This window comes from Carettochelys insculpta, chromosome 6, assembly GCF_033958435.1.
Source record: "Carettochelys insculpta isolate YL-2023 chromosome 6, ASM3395843v1, whole genome shotgun sequence".
Classification (NCBI taxonomy): Eukaryota; Metazoa; Chordata; order Testudines; family Carettochelyidae; genus Carettochelys; species Carettochelys insculpta.
The window spans coordinates 18,593,911-18,617,425 of record NC_134142.1 but is presented as its reverse complement, the minus strand read 5'-3'; the positions used below and the strand labels follow the sequence as shown (position 1 = coordinate 18,617,425).

The window sequence follows — 23,515 nt, the reverse complement described above, 5'->3', positions numbered from 1 at the left end:
CCCCTAAATGTCTTCTAAGAGCCCAGTAAGCAGTGGAAGTGTTGGTAATGTGCTAGATAATATTGACCTCCTGTTGTCCGGAAAATTCTTTTGTCCGGCATGAGTCAGGTCCTGAGGGTGCCGGATGAGATAGGTTCAACCTATATTAGTGACTTCAGCGGAGAAATAGCAGCCAGGGAAGGGTAAATTCTAGGGTTGTGGTTTTGATGTATTACCACACTACACAATGTCTAAAACCTCTTAACAGCAGGTATCAGTGAGTGCATACCTGTTCTGAACACATCATGAGGAGTATTTGAAAGAAAAATACAGGGGAAAGTTTGACAGAGAGTAGCTGTGTCTACACGTGCACGCTACTTCGAAGTAGTGGCACTAACATCGAAATAGTGCCCATCGCGGCTATACGCGTCGGGCGCTATTTCGAAGTTAACTTCAACGTTAGGCGGTGAGACGTCGAAGTCGCTAACCTCATGAGGGGATCGGAATAACGCCCTACTTCGACGTTCAACGTCGAAGTAGGGACCGTATAGACGATCCGCGTCCCACAACGTCGAAATTGTGGAGTCCTCCATGGCAGCCATCAGCTGGGGGGTTGAGAGACGCTGTCTCTCCAGCCCGTGCGGGGCTCTATGGTCACCGTGTGCAGCAGCCCTTAGCCCAGGGCTTCTGGCTGCTGCTGCTGCAGCGGGGGATTCATGCTGCATGCACAGGGTCTGCAACTCGTTGTCGGCTCTGTGTATCTTGTGCTGTTTAGTGCAAGTGTGTCTGGGAGGGGCCCTTTAAGGGAGCAGCTGGCTGTTGAGTCCGCCCTGTGACCCTGTCTGCAGCTGTGCCTGGCACCCTTATTTCGATGTGTGCTACTGTGGCGTGTAGACGTTCCCTCGCTGCGCCTATTTCGATGTGGTGCTGCGCAACGTCGATGTTGAACATCGACGTTGCCAGCCCTGGAGGATGTGTAGACGTTATTCATCGTCGCCACATCGAAATAGGCTACTTCGATGTAGGCTTCACGTGTAGACGTAGCCAGTGTGGGGAGGGGAGGAGAAACTCCTAATTCCAGACTGCGATCCTAGGGCTAGGAAGAGATGTGGAGGGTCTATTTTCATCCTGAACATCAGGAGTTGAGGAGTGGAGTGGACTGCAGAATATCTGATTTTGACATTAGAAGGATTATCCAATGGTTAAGGGAACTGGTCTGGGACCCTTGAGACCTGTGCCCACTTCCCTGTTCTGTCCCAGACTTCCAGTACGGTCCTGGGCAAGTCACAGCCTCTCTGGCCTCAGTTCCCTCTCAGTACAATGGGGTTAAGAGCACTTCCCTGCCTCATATGGCTGTTGTGAGGATAAATATATTAAAGACTGTTAAGTGCTCAAATACTCCAGTTATGGGAATCAGTCTTCCCTGTATGCGGTGTACTCGTGTGGCTTCTCAGGAGAGTTTCAAATGCAGTTCAGCTGATTAGCAGTGTACCCACTGCTAGGATTTTGTTTCTACTGGTGACAAGTATCAGAGAGGTAGCGGAGTTAGTCTGTATCTTCAAAACCAACAAGAAGTCCTGTGACGCCTTATAGACTAACATATTTTGGAACGTAAGCTTTTGTGGGCAAAGACCCGCTTTGTCAGATGGGGGTCTGTGCCCACGCAAGCTTGTGCTCCAAAATTTCTACCGGTGGTGCACATTTGCGCATGCCTCAGTGCACATAAAATTTACTCTGCATGTGGGTGGAAAAGATTAGTAGGAACACTGATGGGACACAGTCAAAATGCATCTGCTCATATACACCTATTTTCACAGTAAGGCTGAGTGGGAGCAAGGTGGAAAGATCATGCCACAGATTTGCATGAAACTTCAGTGCGGAGACTTCTTTTGGCTCAGTAGGTGGCTACAGGCCAAGTACTGAGCCCTGATATTCAGAGGGCGTGTCCTTTCTGCCCAATGTGACTCCTCAATGCAAGTGTAAAAGCTGTGAGCTAAGGTAACCTTACAACTGTTGGCTCCCTCCCTGGGCCCCTCTCATTGAGAATCATTTGCAGTAGTAAAATTCCTAAGCAGCGTTTCAAGGCTTTTCTAACTGCAAGAGGCACTGGTAGACACAAAGGACAAAAGCCAGCTTAAAAAAAGTCTTGGCTAAATAAGAGGGCAGGAACGGTTAAAGACATGTTTGGCACTAGTGGGAGAAGGGAGTAGCTGGACAGGGAATTTGGCTCTTTACCCTGTCCTTGCAGAAACTACGGCAGCAAAAAAGAGGCCCTTGTCTGTGGCTCAGAACCCTGGAGTTTGGAAGACTTAGAAAGGGGTCCAAGAACCAGCTGTCTTGCCAGCTTCCCCACTTGCTTCAGCCACGTGCCTTGTCTTAAACTAAGATTTTTCTATAGTCTCTCTGCCACACCTAGCACTGAGCTGGGGCTCAACCTGGCTTGGACCTCTGTATTACAAATCACTACAGTTTACAAAACACACAAATAATAAAGGCCTCACAGGACCCTGAGAAGGGATGCAGCAGCAGCAGTGCACTGGCTAGATCTTTATCAACAGCAACATGAGACCAGAAGAAGGGAGACAGTGGCTCTAGTTCCATTGATATAACACCACCACTGGAAACAATTTAGCTGCCTAGGATTATTAATGAAACTTCTGCAGGCCATGGCAAAGAGCCATACTACCGCCTGAAAGTCAGTCCTGGACTGCCTCGTAGTAAAGGCTTGTCTACACACAGTCTTCTGTGGCTTTAAACCAGGAGGGGGCAAATGCTTTGACCCGAGGACCTCATCAGGGAATGGAAAGTGTACAGGGGGCCAATGAAGGCTCACAAAACCTGGGGTTGGGGTGTGAGAGGGGGTGGGGCCTCCAGCTGGGACTAGAGGCTTGGAGTGGGGCAGGGAATGAGGGGTTTGGGATGCTGAAGGGATCCAGGCTGGAACTGAGAGGTTTAGAAGGTGCAAGGGGCATCCAGGCAGGGGCAGAGGGCTGGAGTGCAGGCTTTGGGCAGCGCTTACCTCAAAGTAGCTTCCAGAAGCAGCAGCACATCTTCCACAGCTCCTCGGCAAAGGCACAGGCAGGCAGCAGTCTGTGCTACCCCATCCACAGGCAGTGGCCCTGCAGCTCCCACTGGCTGCAGTTCCCAGCCAGTAGCAGCTGGGGGGGCAGTACTTGGGGCGGGGGAGTGTGCAGAGCCCCCTGGCTGCCCATACACATAGGATCCAGAGGGGGGCATGCCGCTGCTAGCAAGAGTTGCACAGCAGCATAAGCTCCCCACTCTGCTCCCCAGTGGGAGGTCAAGGGCTGCATTACAATGGCTGATGGCCTAGATATAGCCTACAGGCCACAGTCTGCCAATCCCAGCTTTCAACTATACCTCTATAATTAAAATGGTACAACCCCCAACTGTGGCCCAGATATACCAGTAAAAAAAGTGTTTATACCAGTATAACTCATTCCCCTTTCCTGTACGGGAATGAGATACACGGTAATAAGGGACCTTAATCCAGTAGAGCTGCATCCCACTTTAGGGGCCATTCCAATCTAAATATTTCATTAAAAAACAAACAAACAAAAAAAAAAAATCTCACGAACTGAAATACTTAGACTGGTCCCAAAGGATATGAGCCAGGCCACGGTGGGAGAGAGAAAGCCTAGAGGGAAAATTGCAAGGCAGATCTCCTGGGAGAAGCTAAGCCCTCTCTGTTGAAGGCAGAAATACAGTTATCCCTCAGTGTGCATGATTCCAAGTGCTTAACTTGCATTAACGTGAGTTAAGTGCAAATAGAAAGCGCTCCAGCCCAAAGCCAGGCTGCCGCTTGGTTCCCAGGTCCCTTCACCCACTCCTGCAGGACACTGGAAACTGACCAGCTCATGGTTCCTGCTGCCTGGTTCCTGGCTCCCCTGCACTGGTGGGACCCGGGAAACTGACCAGGTATGTGCTGGTCCATTTTCTGTGTTCTGCAAGCCATGGGAAGACAGGAATCAGGCTGACACCTGGGTCCCATCTCCCCCAACTTACGTGGGGTTGTGTTCCTTGCATAAGTCAAATTTCCCACAAGTTGGGGGTCTACTGTAGCCAAGAGGAAAGTGGAAAAGCTTAGCAGGAATGGGAAAAGATGCATTAAGCCTCCCATGCACTCGCTTTTCAGGAGGCAGTGTGGACAGCAGACACTTCTATGGGAAAACACACTTAACAGCAATAGAAAGAAGCTACATTCATACAAAGGAACCGTAGTCTGGCTGTGTCAGCAGTACATAGTTTAGCCAAAGCAGCAGGAGAAGACTGAATGAGAGGCGATGGAGGCAGGTAACAGTGACTTCTTTGCTGAGGTATGAATGAGCACAGGTGCTACAAGCAGGGCCCTTGGGGGCGGGGGTGGCTGCGACGCCGCCGGTTTGAAGTGGTTTCCATCATTTGCAGGGGTTACAGCTGGGTTCAATCGCTCACAGCACCCCAGCGTATAAGGGGCAGAGAAAGGCAGCAGGACTTCCACGCCACCCCTCCTTGCTGAGGCTCTTAAAGTAGCAATTCCAGCAGTTTCTTCACTCTTACTGTGATGGCCATGATTATGCCTTTCTTCCTGCAAAGAACAGGAATCTTGCACAATGTAAAGGCTGTTCTATGGGTTTAGTTCTGCTGTGCCCAGTGACATTTTTATTAGTTATAAAATTCAGTCCTCATAGTAATTTTGAGGGGAGGCAGGCCTCTCTTATCAGTTTGTCCTTCAGCTACCAGGCTAAGCAGAGAGAAAATAGCCTGTGAGGAAGGCCTGGCTATTGTGTGTCTCCAAGGACGGGATGAAACAACAGATCTGAGAGCAAGTTTTCAGCTGTAAATTGCAGCTATAGGTTTAACTGGGGGAAGAGAAACAAAAGGTGTTGCTCTCGGTGTATTGTCAGGGAAGCGGGAGGCCACTTTGGAAATGCACATCTTTGTAAGCTTGAGGGAACTTCTGGAACTGCTACTTTAAAACCCTCAGCAAGGAAGGTGCAGTGTGGAAGTCTTGCTGTTAGAGCCTCATTGCCCTGCCCTGACAGTTGTACTCCTTTATGCCATTGTACTCCTAACATGCACCCAGCAAGTCTTTTCATGGGGGGTCTCTCCACTGAAGTAACTACGGTAGTTCCTTGAACTATGTGAGGGTTGTATTCCCATGCACCATCCCATAACTTGAAATTCGTGTAAGTCAGGGCAACATTTTTGCCTGTGGAACGCTCATTCTGCAGCCGAGGAAGCAGCAGGAAATCCTGGAGCTTCTTTTGAAAGAGGAAAGAGAAGTCCTGGGGTTGGAGGGGAAAGCTGGGAAGGGTTAAACCTGGCGGTGGGTTGGGGCCATGGGAGGGGTGAGGGATGGAGTTGAGCCAGGGCTGTGCGGCCCTGTGGGGTGTTGAACTAGAGCTGCATGGGGGCGTAATGTCTGAACTGGGACTGGTGGGGGGTTGAGCAAGGGCCAGGGGGACCAGAATTTTAAGTTGCCCTTAACTGGCATTAATATGAGTTAACACAACTCAAATTTGCTCATTTCGAGGGTTTACTGCATCCTTTTTTCAATCTTTCTGAAGGTCTGGGTGGACCAGTTGCCATGGTCAAGTTATACTACCACTTGGGTTGTCAGTTTTGGTTGGATGTAGTCCTGTTAAAGTTTAATCTTACACAGTGCTTTTTTTCTAGAAAGAAAGGTGCTTTAACTCAAGTCCTGCTGGCAGCCTCAACTGCATGATCCCTGGCCAGGGGGTGGGGTGGGGAGACCCCGCAGCTGGAAGCCTCAGCCGTGGGATTCCGGGTTGGGTGGTGTGGGAAGCCACAGCTCTGCAGCTGGGAGCCGACTGGCGTGCAGAGCCCTTTTGACAGCCTCAACCACCGGATCCCCAGCCAGGGGGCAAAAGTGCCGGAACTCCCTTCCAGTGTATTCCACCAGAAAAAAAGCTCTGATTTTAAATTCCTGGATACTCCACGGCAATCCTGGAAGAACGGCAACTATCATTTGCTAACTACTCTAGAGCACCACTTCTCAAACAGGAATCCACAAGGGAACCCCCGGAGGCGGGGAGGGTGGTCCACTGATCAACTCCTCCCACTTCGAGGGTGTTAAGAAAACTCCATACCTGCCCTGGTGGTGCATGGCTCCCAGAAGTAGCAACCGCCCCCTTCAGCCCCCGAGGCACATGGGCAGCTAGGGAGGCTTTACCTGATGTCCCCACCCACGTGCCAACTCTGCAGCTTCCATTGGCCAGGAACTGCAACCATTGAAAGTTGTAGGGGTGGCACCTGTAGGCACTAGGGCACCACAAAGAGCCTCATGGCTGCCCATGTATCTGGCCCTAGGGGCTGCGGCGATCTGGTGGCTGCTTCGACCCCACACCTCAAACTAGAGTCCCCTCCCCCACACCCAAACTCCCTCCTGGAGCCCACACTCTCCCCAGCACCCCAGATTTCTGCCCCATCCCAGAGACCACTCCTGCATTCCAAACTCCTCAACTCCTGGCCCCACCCCAGAGCCCGCACCTGCAGCTGGAGCCCTCACTTCCGTCCTGCATCTGAACCCCCTGCCCAGCCCAATGAAAGTGAATGTGGGGAAGAGCGAGTGACAGTGGAAGGGGGTGAGGAAAGGAGCGGGGGATGCCGCCTCAGTGAATGGGCAGGGGCTTCCCCACCATTTTAACTCAAAGTGGGGGGCTCCCAGTTTCTAAAATTTGAGACTGGCTGCTCTGGAGTGATAGGCAGCATTGTTGTACTGTAGTGTACTGGGCAAAGGCAAGCCCAATAGCGAGGGTGGGGGGCTGTGCACCATTTACAGCAATGTTGCGTGACCACAAGTTGGGTTAGAAGCACTCTAGGTGGCTGCAACTACTATCTGGACAATTTGTTCTCTCTTTGAAAGCTCATCTGAAGAACCACATCCTTTGTCTAACCGGTCAAGAATCCAACTCAAGACAAGCTGAGTTAGGAGGCAGAAGCTGAAGTATCCCTACAACAGAGGCCTCAACCAGTCACATTAAAACCAAACTTCTCTGTCACAGGAGCCATGCACAGTTATTGCCCAAGGCCAAATGCAACTGTCTTTAGTAAACCATTGTTGGCGTAAGTCAACCAACCAATCATCACCTTCAGTTTCCACCTAAGTTTCATACCTGCAGCATTTTAACTGTAGACAAACCCTCAGCGGAAAGCCCTCACCTTAGCTAACAGTAGGCAACCTGCTAATATCCGGGGTGGGGGGGGCGGGGGCTGATTTCTGCTTTCTAGTTCTCAGGGGCCATCTGAACTCCCCAAATTTAGCTGAGTACAAGATCCAAAAGACATCCGCACTTGAGGGGACTTTGAGCCAAGGCAGGTCGGAGCCAGCTGGAAGGGAAAAAAAGCTGCCTTTTTAAATAAAATAACAATAATGTCAGGGGTTGTTTTCAGTTTAGAGTTTCCAAAACCTTTGGCAGAAAAATTGGATTCCTTTAGGCAACATATACGCATCCAGGCATATCCCAAATCCAAACAGGACTTGGGCAGGGAGCTGGGCTGACTAGAAGTTAAGCAGCCACATGCTAATTCACTGAAATGAAGTCTCGGAGAGGCTGGGGGAGGGGAGAGCCTCCGATAAGCTTCCTGTGAGTACTTGCTGTTCATTTCTTATTGTCTTTTGCTTGTTACTCCCATTCCTCCGCACTGAGTCATTTGCTTCAGCCTCGCTGAATCAGTGACTTCCCACAACCATTCCGTGAAGGAGAGGGGGAGAGATAAGAAACTGAGTTACATACCTATGGCTTTAGATGGTGGATTTCAGGAGATACAAACAGATTCTTCACACCATTCCCAGGCCTTTCATTTTGATTATGATTTTACATGGCTGCAGCGTACAGGAACTCCCAAACAAAAAAACTCAATTGAAAGGAAAAAGGCATTTCATTCAAACAAAGTCAAAACATTTCCACACAGTTGAAATCCCTCCCCCACCTCGGCCCTCTTCCCCGCCAAAACAAGATTTGGTAAGAGACAACTATGTAAAGTGTTAAAATTTAGCTGGAATTGCATGCTGATGGAAAACCACTTCTAATTATTATATAATATCTACTATATACTTGAGAGATTTTGTGCATGTCTGTCCCTCTGTGAGTCTCAAGAACTCCTAACCAGTAAAAACTAGGACCACAAAATTTGGTATGCAGTGTCCTCTCACCATAACTGAAAGCAAGGTCAGGGGTTGGATGTGCCAGGACAATTGGGCATGCACAGAATGCAATTATTTCTCATCAGATGAAAAGGGAGGTGTCTGGGAACAGGGAGTTATAATTCAGAATGAGCACGGGGAGGCAGCAAGCAAGAATGGCCTTAACAGCCCTGAAGAGACAAGCCAGTCACCACCCAGCAGAGCCCCCCTGCGCTCCCCTTTTTGTACCCCCCCTTGTATAGCTCCTCTGCTCGGTCCAGTACAATGAAGACGTAAGTCCTCTAACTTTCTGCAAGCTTTGTTTGTAGCAGTTGCTATGTGCATATTGAGTATCATAAGTTAGCAAGCAATTGTTTATCGATAGCGTAAGCCTGTAAGAAATCCTGGCTGTTAGAAACATACATGTGCCTGCAATTTCATTCAGAAGTATCAATGTGCACGCACAATGGAATCAGTCCCTGAAGCCAGCCTGTCTGGACAACCAGCTGCCAGCAGCACCTTGATGGACAGAGAATAATAGGACCTGAGCCCTGCAAAACACCCACCCAAGAAAGAGGCCCCATCAAGGTCAAAATCCCATCTGGTGTTAGCTGATGACTCATGGTCAGAGTCCTGGGACAGTGGCAGTGACTCATGATCATAGGTTGTCTAGGGGCAGTAGGACAGGACAAGAGCTATGGACTGACACATGCAAAAAGATGGGTGCAAAGCTATAGGCGTACTTCTTGCCACCACCACTCTGCAGGAGTTAGTCTCAGCTGGCTAGGGAGGCAGGAGAGGGCCCCTTCCTGCCAGGATGGATGGAGCTGACTGCTCTGGTGTACTATGCTGACATCCATGCCTCATTAGCATTTTCCAGGCTGTTGATTAGTATGCTGCTTTCGGAGCAAGTGGCATGTGTAGAAACGACATTGTAGATTTGGTACCTACCAATCACATGCTTTGTTCCTGTGAGAGGCTGCCTTGCTCATGGGAATGAGTTAATTTTTTTACCTCCAGGCCCTCTTCAAATGGTCACCATGTGAAAAGCTTGTTTATGTAGGCTGTATGCGGTAGCATGTAAATTTCACGTCCCCCACCCCCGCAACCCATTAAAGTTTGCTCAACTGTTTCAAATTTGAGGGAACATTTTATTGGTCAATTCCACTGCTAGAAGAGACCACTATATCATCTGATTTGACCTGTATAACACAGGCCATAGAACTGAAACATGGAGCTATGTATGTATATCTCATAGAACTGGAAGGGGCCTTGAGGGGTCATTGAGTCCAGTCCCCTGCACTCATACCAGAACCTACCACCACCCGACATTTTTTTTTAAATCTAACCTGCCCCAGACCATTGAAAGGCCCCTCAAGGATTTACAAGGCCAGTGCTCTAAACACTGAGCTATTCCCTCCCCCCACAAATGGATCAGAGAGCAGATCTTAAAAGAAAAAAAACAAACCAACTAATCTTGATATAAAAATTGTCAGTGATGGAGAATTTGCCCACAATGACTCTCTGTAAATTCTCCAAATCTGAACTGGGTCTGTCCCACGAAAGCTCATCACCTAATAAATTATTTTGTTAGTCTTTCAAGTGCTACAGGACTGCTTTTTGTTTTGTTTGCCTCGTAAATACAATAGTTCATGACTAATTATGCTCACCATTCAAAATTTTCATTATATTTCCAGTCTGAATTTGTCACACTTCACCTTCTAGCTATTAGATTGTTGTACATCTTTCTGTCCTAGCTTGAAAAGCTCAATATTAAATAGTTATTCCCCACATGGGTACTTCTAAGACTGCAATCAAGTCACTGCACTGAAAGTGTTAGGGTCCTTAAGAAAACAAAACAAAAATACTTTTAAAGGTCAGCTTTATGTATCCAGATCCAAAAAAAAGTCAATGAATGTAAAAAGCTACATGCACATGATGTATCACTAAAATCTTTGTTTACCTATGTTGTCATTCTACAAAACCAAACAAAAACAGCAACTGACTGTTTCCCCAAGTTTTTAATAAAACTACTGCAAGAAATGAGCTCCTTTTAAGACTGAGTGAACACTAAGTACTCCCTGGACTTTTACTGCATCAGTTACCACTACAGAGGCCACAACTAAGAGTGAGTTGGATTCAATATGCTGTTTCTTGAATCCTGATCACCTGCACCTGTGTATTCATCACTGAGCACCCAATTTGGTCTGCAGAATTCATTATTGGTAGTAGTTCATAAAAACAACCCAGGCTCAGCACTTAGAACTTGATCCAATGCCCACTGAAAACAGCAACGAAGGGTCCTGTGGCACCTTATAAACTAACAGAAAAAAGTTAGTCTGTTAGTCTATAAGGTGCCACAGGACCCTTTGTTGCTGTTACAGATCCAGACTAACACAGCTACCCCTCCAATACTTGACACTGAAAACAGTGTAAGCTATCCATTGACTTCAGTGAGAGAGGGACCAGGCTCTTAAAGTCTAGGGTGTGTTTGTGGCTATGGCAGTCAAAACCCTGTAATTATTCAATTTATTCTGGGGGAGAACAAGGACACGAATATCACACCTGACAGTGCCATTTAATTTAGTCCCGTCTCAAAAGACAACTGCACTTTTTAAGCAAACGGGTGTTTTAAAAATCTGTTTGGTAAACTCAATTCCATAACATGTGTAAAGGCAGCCATTTCTTTTGTGGTAAGAACACAAAATTAGGTTCCTGTGCTTCATATGAAAGAACTTTTATACATATTTCTTATCTTGATATTAAATGTCCTGTGTCAGACAAGTTACCTACTCCCTATTTCTAAGATACAGCCTACTCCCAACATAGCCCAACTCACAGGTAAGAGAAGTTCATCTGAAGATGATATTTTTAAACTAACAAATTCATTCAAAAATATATTCTTTATCAAGAGGGTCCATTTTCCCACTGGATGACAGCGATTTTGCAGTAATGCTGAGTTTAGATCACTACTAGTTCCCATACTCAGATGGGAACCTCACTTCTCCATTGTATTTTCACCACGAAAACAGTATTTCTGATCTTGTTTCTGAAAACTAAGTTGAAAACTATTGTTCATTTGTGGAGCTGTACAGACATAGATTCTGGGTATGAAGAGGTAAGTGAACTTTATATTAACTAATTCCCAAAAGCAAACTATGAGGGAAACATTTATTTTGCATCTTCATTAGTTCAATGAAGAAAATACTAGCAAGGTAAGTAAATCTGTTACACTCATATTAGAAACTTCATTGAAATTATGGCTAAATTGAAAGTTATTGCATTTTACCTAAACATTTGAATAGACAGCCTTCGCTAGTTTAATCCTGTATAAACTAAATTTGTGCATAATTAAAAAAAATTATATAAAATACCATATTATCACCCAAGCTGCATTACTTACAAATTTATTATTTTGGCCAATTTATGGTTTTGGCACCAGGATATTAAGCAACCAATGAAGAATTACAGTTTAGTGGCAAGCGCTCTGCGACCAAAAAGTCGTGTGTCACCCACTGTATTCAACAATTGGTATCAATTACCAAAGTATATTAAAAATTAGTTTACTGCACTGCATGAAAAGTTAATTCGCCCAATATCTTATGCTTATGCAAAGCTGGGTAGTAAATATGGTGCAAACATACTGACGTTAAACACAAGGCGCTACATTGTATGAATTTAATGATAAACAAAAGGGTGATATTTACTGCATTGTCAAATTCCACATTTGCAAATACAAGAAATTAGATACAGTATTTTTTATTCCTGTGACCAAAATTATCTTTAACCACAATTCTGCTTTATCACAGTGCGGAAGGACAGTAATATTTCAAGGATTTATTCAGGCATATCTTTACATACAAAAGGAGAGAGAGTGAGGAAAGGCCAGAGTAGTCTATACACAATCAGTCTGCATACATTCTGAAGCTGTACCTTCTCAGTAACTATGTATACATTTTTCATATTAATCCCTTATCTAATGATTTACAACACTTTTATACTATCAGAAGTTCTCAAATAATTATTAGAATCATTAACATTTCACACGTGTATACACACACCCTTCAATTGCCAAACAATCCAGATATCTGAGAGAACATTACCTAAACTGGGTTTGCGCAGTTTTGGGAACTATAGACAAGAACCTCTGAAATGGAGACCTTAGCACTGGGTAACTGATGCTGCAGCATATTTAAGACACAAGATCCCAGGTGAAATCCTGGCCCAGCTAAAGTTAATGGCAAAACTGCAACTGATTTCTACAAGACCAGGACTTCATCCCTTGTTTTTGAGGTGAAACATTTAGGGCACGGTTTCTTGCTCTTCAGCTTCTTTTCACACACTGAATTCACAAAAAAATTACAGGACAAATGGAACTAAAGCAAACACTTTAGGAAGAAACACTGTGGGGATCTGTGAATGGCTGGGGTAAATCTGAGCACTGCTTTGAGTAAAATATACTTAATGTGTGCAAGTTCATACTAAGAAATGAGCAAAAATTATATTTACTCAAAAGAATCATTATTGCTGCTAAACTTCTGGTTCCGGCTGGAAAAGGAATGATATGGGAAATGGTAATCTGCCATGAACTAGGGAAGCTTTTGAAGCTGACTAGAAACTTTTTGGTCCTAACTATACTGCAGCTTTAATGGATATATTTAAACAGTTTTACAGTTTCAAGGGAAAGCTAGTGTCTCTTAGTTTAGAAAGTACTCCAGAGGTTAATAAAGACCTCAGTCAAAGCTGAAAAAATACTTCCCACTATAAGCCTCATCTTCAATAGAAGAAAAACCAACCAAACTCTTCTGTACCATATCTGAAGCACCAATTGTCTTAGCACACTAAGGCTAGAGTCACTCTTCAGTAGAAGATCAACCCCGCTGAGAGTCCATCTACCAGGGTTTCATTTCATGCATGCGTGGTATGGGGCTCTCAGGGGTTGACGCTGATCCCTGAACTCCTTATTTTGTGCATGCGTGAAATGAGGCTCTCAAGGGTTGATACCTACCCCATACTCCACGCAAGAGATGAGGAACAAGGTCAATGAGAGAAACGCTCCCATCAACCATTTGCTGTGTGGACAGACATGGAAGTTGACAGCAGATAAATCGATTTTAGCTACGCAATTGGCGTAGCTAAAATGTGTATCGGAAGTTGACTTCTATGTCTAGTATAGACGTAGCCTTAGGCCTCAGTCCTGCAACTGCATGTGTGTGAACTAACCTCCTCCCCACCTTCCCTGATGCCCCAGCACTCACAAGAGGGCACTCACTCATCAGCAATGACCCACCGCATTTAAAAGGGCATTTCAGGAGTATTCAAAACAATAAATGATAGTACTGTAAGAAATGCTCAGCTCACTTCCTAAGAGGATAGAGAGACACTGGCTCTTCAGCTACCACTCCCAAGGTGCTACTTCAGAAGTTTAAAGAATTTTTTTGTACAGTGTTACCTGTGCAAATGGTAAGTAATATTGCACATTTTAAGGAAAAAAAAAAAAAAAGATTGTAATGAAGAGGACTGAGAAGACCTACAGCATTCTCCAAACAGAACAAAAAGCTATCTGTACAGTAAAAGCTAATTGAAAGAATGCTGAGATTATTTAAAATCAAAGCACATAATACTGACAGAAAATGTTAAATTGGACAATATACATATAAATTACATTTGAAAATACTTGTAGAAATTTAAGCATTTAATACCCTTAATTTCACAAATCAGCTAGGTCACTGTCAAACAAATGATCTAAAATTAACAAATTAAAAGCATTTTTCCCCCACCAGAAGAATACCAAGGATGAAACAAAAAGGAAAAAAACCTGCAGTCTTAGACAAAGCACTGGAAAGAGTTAAAGCATTTCAGCTTGTAGAGGTAGTGCTAGCCACATCCAGCTAGAAATACAATATATTTCAACTATGATGAAATAACGTAGTAAAATGTAGAAAGACTATAAAATTTACAAAAATAAATAGTTCTGAATGCTTTAGAAAACGTAAGATACTTCACTGACAAGTGTCTTGAGGCTGATTTTCCGACCAAAGGGAAGTGAAATTTATTTTTAATATTTTTAAAATATACCTCTCTCTCTAGTAATGCTGATGGATTTGCACAATCCAAATATGCAACTCCAATATATGCCACCTTGGCATGTATTTTAATATTAAAAATAAAATTTAGATTTCATAAGAGACTCCCATATGAAATTCACTTTTTATGTAAAAGCTTCTGACAAATTAAAAATTGCACATATTTATTCAGATGGGGTGAGGGGTGGCAGGTAAGAATACGTGCATATGTTTGTGTGTCCATACATACATGCACGCCCCTGAAAGGAAAAACGTGATTGCACAATTTGTTAAATAAATAATTTCATTTAAAAAAAAAACCTGCCACTTTCTTGATTTATAACTGAGCCATTTTAAAAACTACTCATGGACAATTGTGTTTTACTTTAAAAGAAATTCCTTGCAGCTTTCTCAGTGGCTTTATCCTCAAACCAATATTAAGTGGCAGTACACAAAGTATCTTTGGTTAAAAATAAATATCAAGATCCAACAAGAATTTCCATGATATGGTCCAACTCACTCAGATCTGTTCTACATATCTGACTATTGTTTGCTGAGGAAGAACTGCAAAATGGGAAGGTTTTCAATGTTTCTTCTGTGGCAGGAGAAGGTGTTCTAGGTGGTATTAGTGGGGGAGAGCAGAAGTCTGAATCATACATTGAAGTGTCAATATCTTCAAAGATGTCATCTATAGCCAAATCTTTTAAATAACTAGTAGAGTTCGAAATTTCAAAGGAACCAAATACACATTCAGCACCTTTCAAATCTTGTTTATCACCTTCTGGTTTTAGACATGTGTTTTCAGGAGACTTTGGCTCATCTACCGCAGAAACCAAACAAGTAGGTGGGCTTATATCTTCCATGAAGTCCAAATCCTTCAGAATAGATGAAATGGCAGATGACATGTCATCATCTGAAACCATCAGCAGGCTGTTTTCAATTGGGCCTTCTGCAGACCACGAGCTGCAAGAGTTAGAATCTTGCTGGTTACTACCTGAAGGCAAATGTAAAGGAATTCCAGATGAATCGATTCCTGGGTAGCTGAGAGGATGGGGGGCAATGCCACTGCATACATTAGTTGGCTGCTGGCTACTCTCTTGTCTCATTTCCTCCTGAATCTGCCTTACTGTGTTGGCTATGAGCACAGAGCGGTGTAAGTTTGGTTCCACCAGCATCTTGTAGGTTTGTAACTTGGTGAGGCACATATTCAGCACTAACTGCCTCCTAAGTGGATATGGCAGATTTCGACTGGAATCAAAGGCACTTGAGAGACCAGCCATGTTCTCCTCATAGTCACTCAGCTTGCGTTTTAGACCTCTCCCCAACATGAACCTGCAAAAGAAAGTTTTTAGTTAATCTTTTATACTCTTTATTAAGCATCACTGAAAAACACCAACAGAAGCTACTACCTCACTCACTTTGTCTCTAATGGTTCCTGGGACTCACATGGCTACACCACTTCAGTCAGTGATCACATGTATGTACACTGACATGTACTTACGCGGCCTTACAACATTACATCAACGATTTTAAGCCATTTATTGACTTATACTACTAAATATTTAGACAGTTTGAAAGCACAGGCAGTGAAAGAACCAGACATGCCAGACCTTGGCACTTGGCTGCAAGACAGTCCCTTTCTATTGCTGATCAAGATTCCCACCAGTCATTGCACCAAACAAGGAAGGATTTTGATTTATGGATAATTAACTTTTCTGGCCACTCCCAACTACTACAATAGAGGCGCTGAGAGTCTTGTTTAGTGAGCTAAGTGCAGAGGAGAATGCATCAGGAGGTTTCTTTCCCAAAGGGAAAAAGTGCAGGTAGAAGCCTACTGAAGACACCAACGGGAAAAGAACAAGTCTACTACTTCTCAGTGACGTGACTGGTGGAAGTGAATAGAATTGCAATCACCAGAAATTACAACTGGTGGCTCCTGTAGGGCCAGGGGCCCGAGACCCAGATCCAGCCCCTGATTGTTGATGCTCTCCTCCCCAACATCTGGCCCACTGTGGGGTGGGAGGTATGGAGCCCCAAGCCTCGCAGACCAGAGTCAAGCAAACGGGGCCAGATCTGGCCCATGGGCTCTGACAGGTGGCGACAGGAAGCAGCTCCAGGCGCCACAGCCACTCCTCCTCCCCCAGCTAGAGGAACAGCAGCACAGAGCTGCCTGGAGAGGCTTTTTCCTGTCACACAGATTGGCTGCAATTCTGGTCCAACAGAGGAATGGGGGACAGTGCCTGAGAGCAGCAGGGGAGCTGCATGAGTAAGCATGCCTCTGTCTCCTCCCCCAGACCGATCCTGCGCCCCACTCCCACCCAGACCATCCACCCCCAGACTGCTCTTGAACCCTGCCATACCCAGGTCATTCATCCCCAACCTGCTGCACCCTACCACCCTTCCAACTCCCTCAACCTGCTCCTGTACCCTCCCCTCCCAGCACCCCACTTCAAGCCCCCTCCCACACTGAACTAGTCATTTTTGGGCCCACTCCAGAGCCTAGGGGGTCCACAAAAAAAATCTATAAGCCCTAACCTCTGGACCTGGTGTGCAAAGGGAATGTCTGTTGGTTTTTCAGTCAAGGACCACGTCAGTGACTTGTGTGTGTTTTTGGGGCCCCAGACTGATTTTTCTGTGGGTCAGTGACACCCAACCCAAAAGGTTCCCTATTCCTTACCGTAGGTTCTTGCTGTTAGATGACCCCACAAGTTAAGGCCTTGGAAACGGAGCTATTCATCTAAGACTCCCCAGCATCAGTATGCTGCTCTCCTCAGCCCAGCCTCAAAACAGCAAATCTAATGCAGCACTCAGAATTAAGTGTTCCTCTCAAAACTGCTCCATAATTGCCAACATTTATATTCACATGAAACCAATTTCTGGGGCTGTTCTCTCTCATCAAAACTGATTTTTCACAGATTTATAGATTCCCATGCCAAAAGGGGCCACTGTAATAATCTATCCCGATCTCCTGAATAACACGGAACAGAACTTCCCTGAAGTTATGCCTAGAGCATATCTCAGAAAAAACATCCAATCTTGGTTTAAAAATTGCTAGTGGTGTAGTATCACCACACCCTTGCTAAACTTTTCCACTGTCACTGTTATATTTGTATTACTTTCCCCTGCAAGTAAAAAAGTAAACTTTGTATGCTGGACTATTCCCAACCAACAGCTCTAAACATACAAGAATTTTTGTACAGCATGTGTAGAAGTGATTTTTCAGTATTTTATGGGGAGGAGGGGGGTGCTGTAGTCCTTTGTAAGAAATGTCACGTTTCAGCTTGAGAAATTCAACAGCAAGTAACATATCATCTATAAAGCTTAAGCATTTTGCTATAAACAGACAACTGCTCACATGGAGGAGTCAAACTATAGCAGACAACACCACAGAAATGTCAACGGATAAATCAGAGATAAGGTCGATGAGGCAGTACCTTTTATTGGATCAACTTCCCTTAGAGAGACAAGCTTTACAGCCACAAAGAACTGAGTGTCACAGCTAAATACACGATCAAACATGTAGTTTAGCACATATTGGGATCACTGAAGGTGAGGCAGCCCATTCAAAAACAAACAGGGGGTTAGTGAGTTACAGATTGTAAAGAAAACAAATTTGGTGTTTTTATTCAGTCCATGATTTTTAGTGCAACAAAGTCTGACTTTAAGCTCCAAGACATCTTTTGAAAACGTGATGCAGGTCTCCTTTGAGGATGAAGTTAGATAGCTCAAGTGTAGAGCAACTGCTTTTTGAGATGGTATTTTTGTCTTTGTCTTTTATTTTCCTATGATACTTCATTTAAGAATACAGTGATTGTCTAATTTCACCAGATAGTTGTTTATGGGGGCTTTTAATGCACCACATGTTGTGATAAGTATGTGTAGGTCCCAACAATCTTGGAAAGTGTGTTGTGGGCTGGAGAACGGGGAGAAGAGATTGTTGAGCACTGTAGAAGTACAGATCTGCTTTGCAGGTTTTGCATCTACTGTTTATTGGGGTCTGATGCTGCTTTGAATTGGTGCGTCTGGTCTGCAGGGTACCCCCTTCTGCGCCTGGAGAGGTTGCAGGGTTGTGTGAAGACCAGAAGAGGGGTTCAGGAAAGATTTCTTTCAATGGTGGTTCTCGGTTGAGTATCGGTGATAGCTGTTTGATGATATCACAGATGGAGTCCAGCATGCCATGGGAGGCAACAACTCGGGTGTGTGGTCAGAGGGAGTTTTATTTTTGTACAGAAGCATGTTCTCTTTTAACAGCTGAGTGGCCTGTTCCACGTGAGCTACTTCTCTGGTGGAGTGTCCTTGTTTGGTGAAGCTGGATTTGAATGGGTTAATGTGTATCTCAGACTCTCTCTTCAGAGCATATTATTTGGTATCTGATTGCCTCTGTTTGTAGGTAACATTTCTTGTAGTTCCTGTATCTATGAAAGTAAGTGTACTGATGTGTGTGTTTCTTGCATATAGTTATCTGTTGAATTCCACTGCTGAAGTTTGGTGTGGGAGTGTACCAGAGAGTTTCATGAATGGGTGGTGGTTTTTGAAGCTGTGGTGGAAAGCTATGAAGACGTGAAAGTAATCTGTCCAGAGGACAAAAGTATCATCAAAGTATCATTGCTGCATCTCACATATATCATTTATGTAGTACATTTATTAGAAATTCTTCTTCAAAATCCCACAAAGAGGAGGCATAGTGGAGAGCCATGCTAGGAACTATGCCTAAACCCTGGGAATGGTCAAAGTGTGTGTTAAATGTAAAACACTTATGGGTGATGAGGAAATGAATGAATTTGCCACTATGTATAAGGTGGATATGAGAGTTGCCCATTGTTTATGCAGTTATTGTGGGGTGTTGACATATAAGGAAGTAAAATCCACGTTGGCAAGAATGATGTTCTGAAGGAGGTTGTTCATGTCGCAGAATCTGTACACTTCACCTGGAATGGCCCCTCACAATGTGTTACCTACTTACACTAAACTATGTATTTAATCTGGCCTTTAGCTGTGATACCTTGTGTACCTTTCCACTGGCCTAGGAAGAGCTGGAATGCTTATGTCTATTTTGCCAACAGAAGATGGCTCAATAAAAGATATTACCTTACCTATCTTTTGGCTCTAATATCCTGGAACCAACACAGCTAGAAATCTGCATATTACAAATAAGTCAGTCAGGTGTGACTTGCTCATCCTTTTAGACCTTTTTTTGGATGAAAATCTGTAGACGCTACTCCCTAGCAATAGATGAGAATCGTCAATTATTTCTAAGTCAAAAATCAATCTTGTATGAGTACATCAACAGGGACTGGGGTTGAAATGGCTCTGGAACATTATCAGCACATGTTCAAGGAAGCTTTTTTAAGGCTGAATATTAGTTATGTTTACACTTTTGTCACTGATGGTACATCAACCTAAACCACAGGTCAGCAAACAAAATTGCAAGAGCAGCCATTTTCTCAAATTTGGTAAAAAACTCAGTAATTCAAGAGCTGCAATGCATGTGAATACGAGACAGTCCTTAATAAAGAATGTCAAACCATATTTTCTGTAACCCCTATTTTAAGAACAGTGCACACAAAATGATTTGTAATGTGACACATATTTACTGCAGGACATTCACAAACTTTTTACATATTCTATTTCCTCACACTTTACATGTGTGTTTGTACCACTCTTCCTGACTTTTATTCCTGAACCCACATTAATTATTCCAATTTTACTTCACGTTCAATTTGTTTTTTCAAAATGTACGTTGCCCTTTGCAGCAGGAATACTGCCACCTTCCTTTCCTTTTCAGAATCAAGACTTTATTAGAAACATGATTAAAATATAGATACAGTATCATATCCCACAGTGCACTGCACACATTAAAGGGTGAGTTATCCAATGTTTTGAGATCACATATAATTTGCTATTTAGATGAGTGGTTCACTGTTGGGGACTTTAGATGTTCACCATTTATCAAAAATAATCAGGGTTGTTTTTTTTTTGGCTTGTTTGTTTGTTTTTTAAACTTTGTGATTATAGTTTTGGGGCCACAAATAAGTCCTTAAAGAGCCACATGTGGCTCCAGAGCCACAGATTGCAGACTACTGGACTAAACCACAGATAGTCAACAGGCAGATGGTGGGACAAATCCAGACAGCCAGAGCTTTTGAAATGACCCTAAAATCATTTTATTTACTCGTTATTATTGGGGTTTGTTGTAATTTTCTTTGGAGTCTGGACCTTGACAGCAATTAATTGACCACCCCTGCCCTAAGCCTTGCCAGAGGAAAAGAAAAAAAAATTAAGAGCATGGGTCAGTTATCCTCCTAAACACTTTTCTGAATGGCTTTCTTTGACGTGGTAACTAACCTTGCGGATGGGGGAAGTCACAGATATGGTAGATCTTGATTGTAGTAAGGCTTCTGATACAGTCTGACATCAACTTCTGATAATTTAGATACAGCTTAGATATAACTATTTTATGGTGTGTGCATAACTAGAAAACAATTTCCAAAGAAAGCTCATGTCCTAATAACTGTTAGTCTCTACGGTGCCACAAGACTGCTTGTTATTTGTGACACAACAGAATAACATGGCTACCCCTCTGAGGCTATTCCCAAAAGAGTAATCATCACAATCAACCTGGAAGGGCATACTGAGTATGGTCACACCAGGATTGGGCCTGGGCTTGGTTCTGTTCAATATATTCATAAGTAATAGCATAGAGAGTACACTTATAAAGATTATGGATGATACCAAATTTAGAGGGGTTGCAGGTCCTATGAAGGGTAGGATTAAAATTCAAGATCTGGACAAACTAGAGAAATGATCTAAAACGAAGAGGATGAAATTTAATGAGGACAAATGCAAAGCACTCAAGAAAGACCAACTACATACGTACAAAAATGGGAAATGACACCTATGAAGGAGTACTATGGATAGGGATCCAGGATTATAGTGAATCACAAGCTAAACATGAGTCAACGGCATAACAGTTACAAAAACAAAACCAACATCACTCTGGAACGTATTAGCAGGAACACTGTAAGCAAGACACCGGCAGCAATTCTTCCATTCTATTTCATGCTGATAACACCTCAGTAGGAACAAACAGCATGTTCAGTTCTGGGTCCCACATTTCAGGACAGATGTCTGACAAAATGAAGAAGATCCAGAGAAGAGTAATAAAAATGATTAAGGTCTAGAAAACATGACCTATGGCAGCCACGGGCAATTAAGAACAGCAAGTGGGCCACATGAGTGACTCTTCCTCTCAGTGGGCCACAGCAGCCTGCAGCCCACTGGGGTTCCATCTGAGGCCCAGGGACCCCTTATCTTCCTCCTCCCCCACATGCCTCTTGCACACTGGAGCCCCACACTTCCTACTCCTTCCTGTCCCTCACAGCAGTTTCAGAGCACCACAAATCACCTGATTTGTGTTCAGTCCCTGTTCTTTCCACTCCCTCCCAGAGCTGGAACAGTTGCAAACAGCTGATTCGTGGCATTCCAGCTCTGGGAGGGAGCATGAATCAGGTGATTCATGGCACTCCAAAACTGCTGTGAGACAGATGGAGGAGTAGGAAGTGCTGGGCTTCAGTGCCCCAGGGAGGGATATCTGACAGTGGTCTGTAGGTTGCCCACCACTGACCGGTGAGGAAAGATTGAAAGTATTGGTTTTGTTTAGTCTGGAGAAGACACAGGGACGTAGCAGGTTTCAAGTAAGAACACACTGCGACAGGGAAGAGGGAGAAAAATTCTTCCCCTTTACTTCTGTGGGTAGGTCAAGAAACAATGGGCTTAAATTGCAGAAAGGAGATGAGGTTGGACAGTAGGATTCTGCCAGGATTGCTGGGCTTTAAAACAAACCGAACCAGCAGTTCACGGCTTCCCATGCATCCAGCTGCCTGGATTATCACTGCAGAGTGTTGTCTCCAGGGTTCCCTCTAATTTTCTTCCATCCATGGGTGGAATACATTTTGTTATGTGCGCTAAGGCATACACAGATGCTCACCACCACTAGAAACATATGCTGCCATTTGTGAGTGTAGGGGCACTCTGCTAATCAGTGGAACCTGAATCTCTCCTGGGTGGCTGCCCATATGTTCAGCTTACAAGGAACACTGGCTGTCTTCTCTAAGGTAACAAGGGACAGCACTCACAACAGGCGGGGAGGGAGTGGGGGAGAGGGGAGGGAAGGAGGAAGGAATGTAGGTGGGAAAGGAATGAAAAAGGAGAGAGACTCCAATCTCAAAATACACAGAAATTGTAAGGACATTCCTGTACTAGGAAATAAAATTTGCCATTAGAATAAAATTTTAACTTACATGTGGGACTAGTAGTTCTGCCTATTGTTATATTGCCTAATACTTTCCATTATAAAGCTGTTGTTTTCAGCTGGTTTTAAAACTCTGCCAAACTTCCATCACCTGGGCTGAAATCTTCCAGAAGAGAAATTGTTTTAAATAGCTGATAAAGGCTAGAGATTAAACTAAGCAAATCATCTAAATCAAACTGTTAAAAAGTGGTTTATAAAACCATGACAGGTATGGAGAAAGTGACTAAGGAAGTTATTCACTTGTTCCCATAACTTAAGAACAAGTGGTCACCAGGTGAAATTAATAGGTGCCAGGTTTAAAAAAAACCAAAAAAACAGAAGGAGATCTTTGTTCACAAAGCCGACCTGTAGAACTCCTTGCCAGATGATGTTGTGAAGTCCATGTCTTTAATAGGGGTCAAACAGAATTAGATACATTCATGGAGGATAGGTCTATCAATACTTATTAGCCAGAATGGGTAGGAGTGGTGTCCCTAGCCTCTGTTTGTCAGAGGCTGGAAATGGGTGGCAAAGAAGGGATCACTTGATGATCACCTGTCCTATTCATTCCTCTGGGGGCATCTGGTATTGGCCACTGTCAGATGACAGGATACTGGGCTAAATGGACCTTTGGTCTGACCCAGAATGGCCATTAAGTGTGTCTTGTTCTGGGTGCTCAACTTAAGACGCCTACAGCCTGGTCTGCAAAAATGCTGAGTACTCAACTGCAGATGAAGTTAACAGAAAATGTACTTTGAACATATAAAATGCAAAAATAATTTGAAACACTAAAGAGGAAAAAACATGATCCTACACAATCTCATACTGGGCACCCAACATTAGAATACCCCTGGCAATTTGAGGCTCAATTTTTTTTTCTTTCTTTCAAATCTATTTCAGAAATTACACTACCCCTACCTCATCGGAGTGTCACGAATTTAATTAGTGTTTGCAAAGCAAGCTATTTCCTATGGTGGTAAGTGTCACAGAAAAGCCATGAGAAAATACCTAATTGTGCAATCAGTGCAGGGTTTA

The 23,515-nt window shown here is 44.0% G+C and overlaps 1 protein-coding gene across 9 annotated transcripts in view; it reads right to left on the bottom strand.

Moving 5' to 3' along the window:
* The window catches only part of LOC142014202 (SERTA domain-containing protein 2-like), a 57,091-nt gene that overhangs the window by 16,853 nt on the left and 16,723 nt on the right, over positions 1 to 23,515 (bottom strand). For 5 of the 9 annotated variants that reach the window (XM_074996380.1, XM_074996383.1, XM_074996384.1 and 2 more), the window contains one exon: positions 11,790 to 15,522. In XM_074996380.1, coding sequence (XP_074852481.1) covers positions 14,670 to 15,518 — 849 coding nt within the window. In that variant the 5' untranslated portion in view covers positions 15,519 to 15,522 and the 3' untranslated portion in view covers positions 11,790 to 14,669. Of the gene's footprint in view, positions 1 to 7,736; positions 7,858 to 11,789; positions 15,523 to 22,490; positions 22,595 to 23,515 lie in introns of those variants that run through there. The other 4 variants (XR_012645883.1, XR_012645884.1, XR_012645882.1 and 1 more) reach the window with 2 other exon arrangements.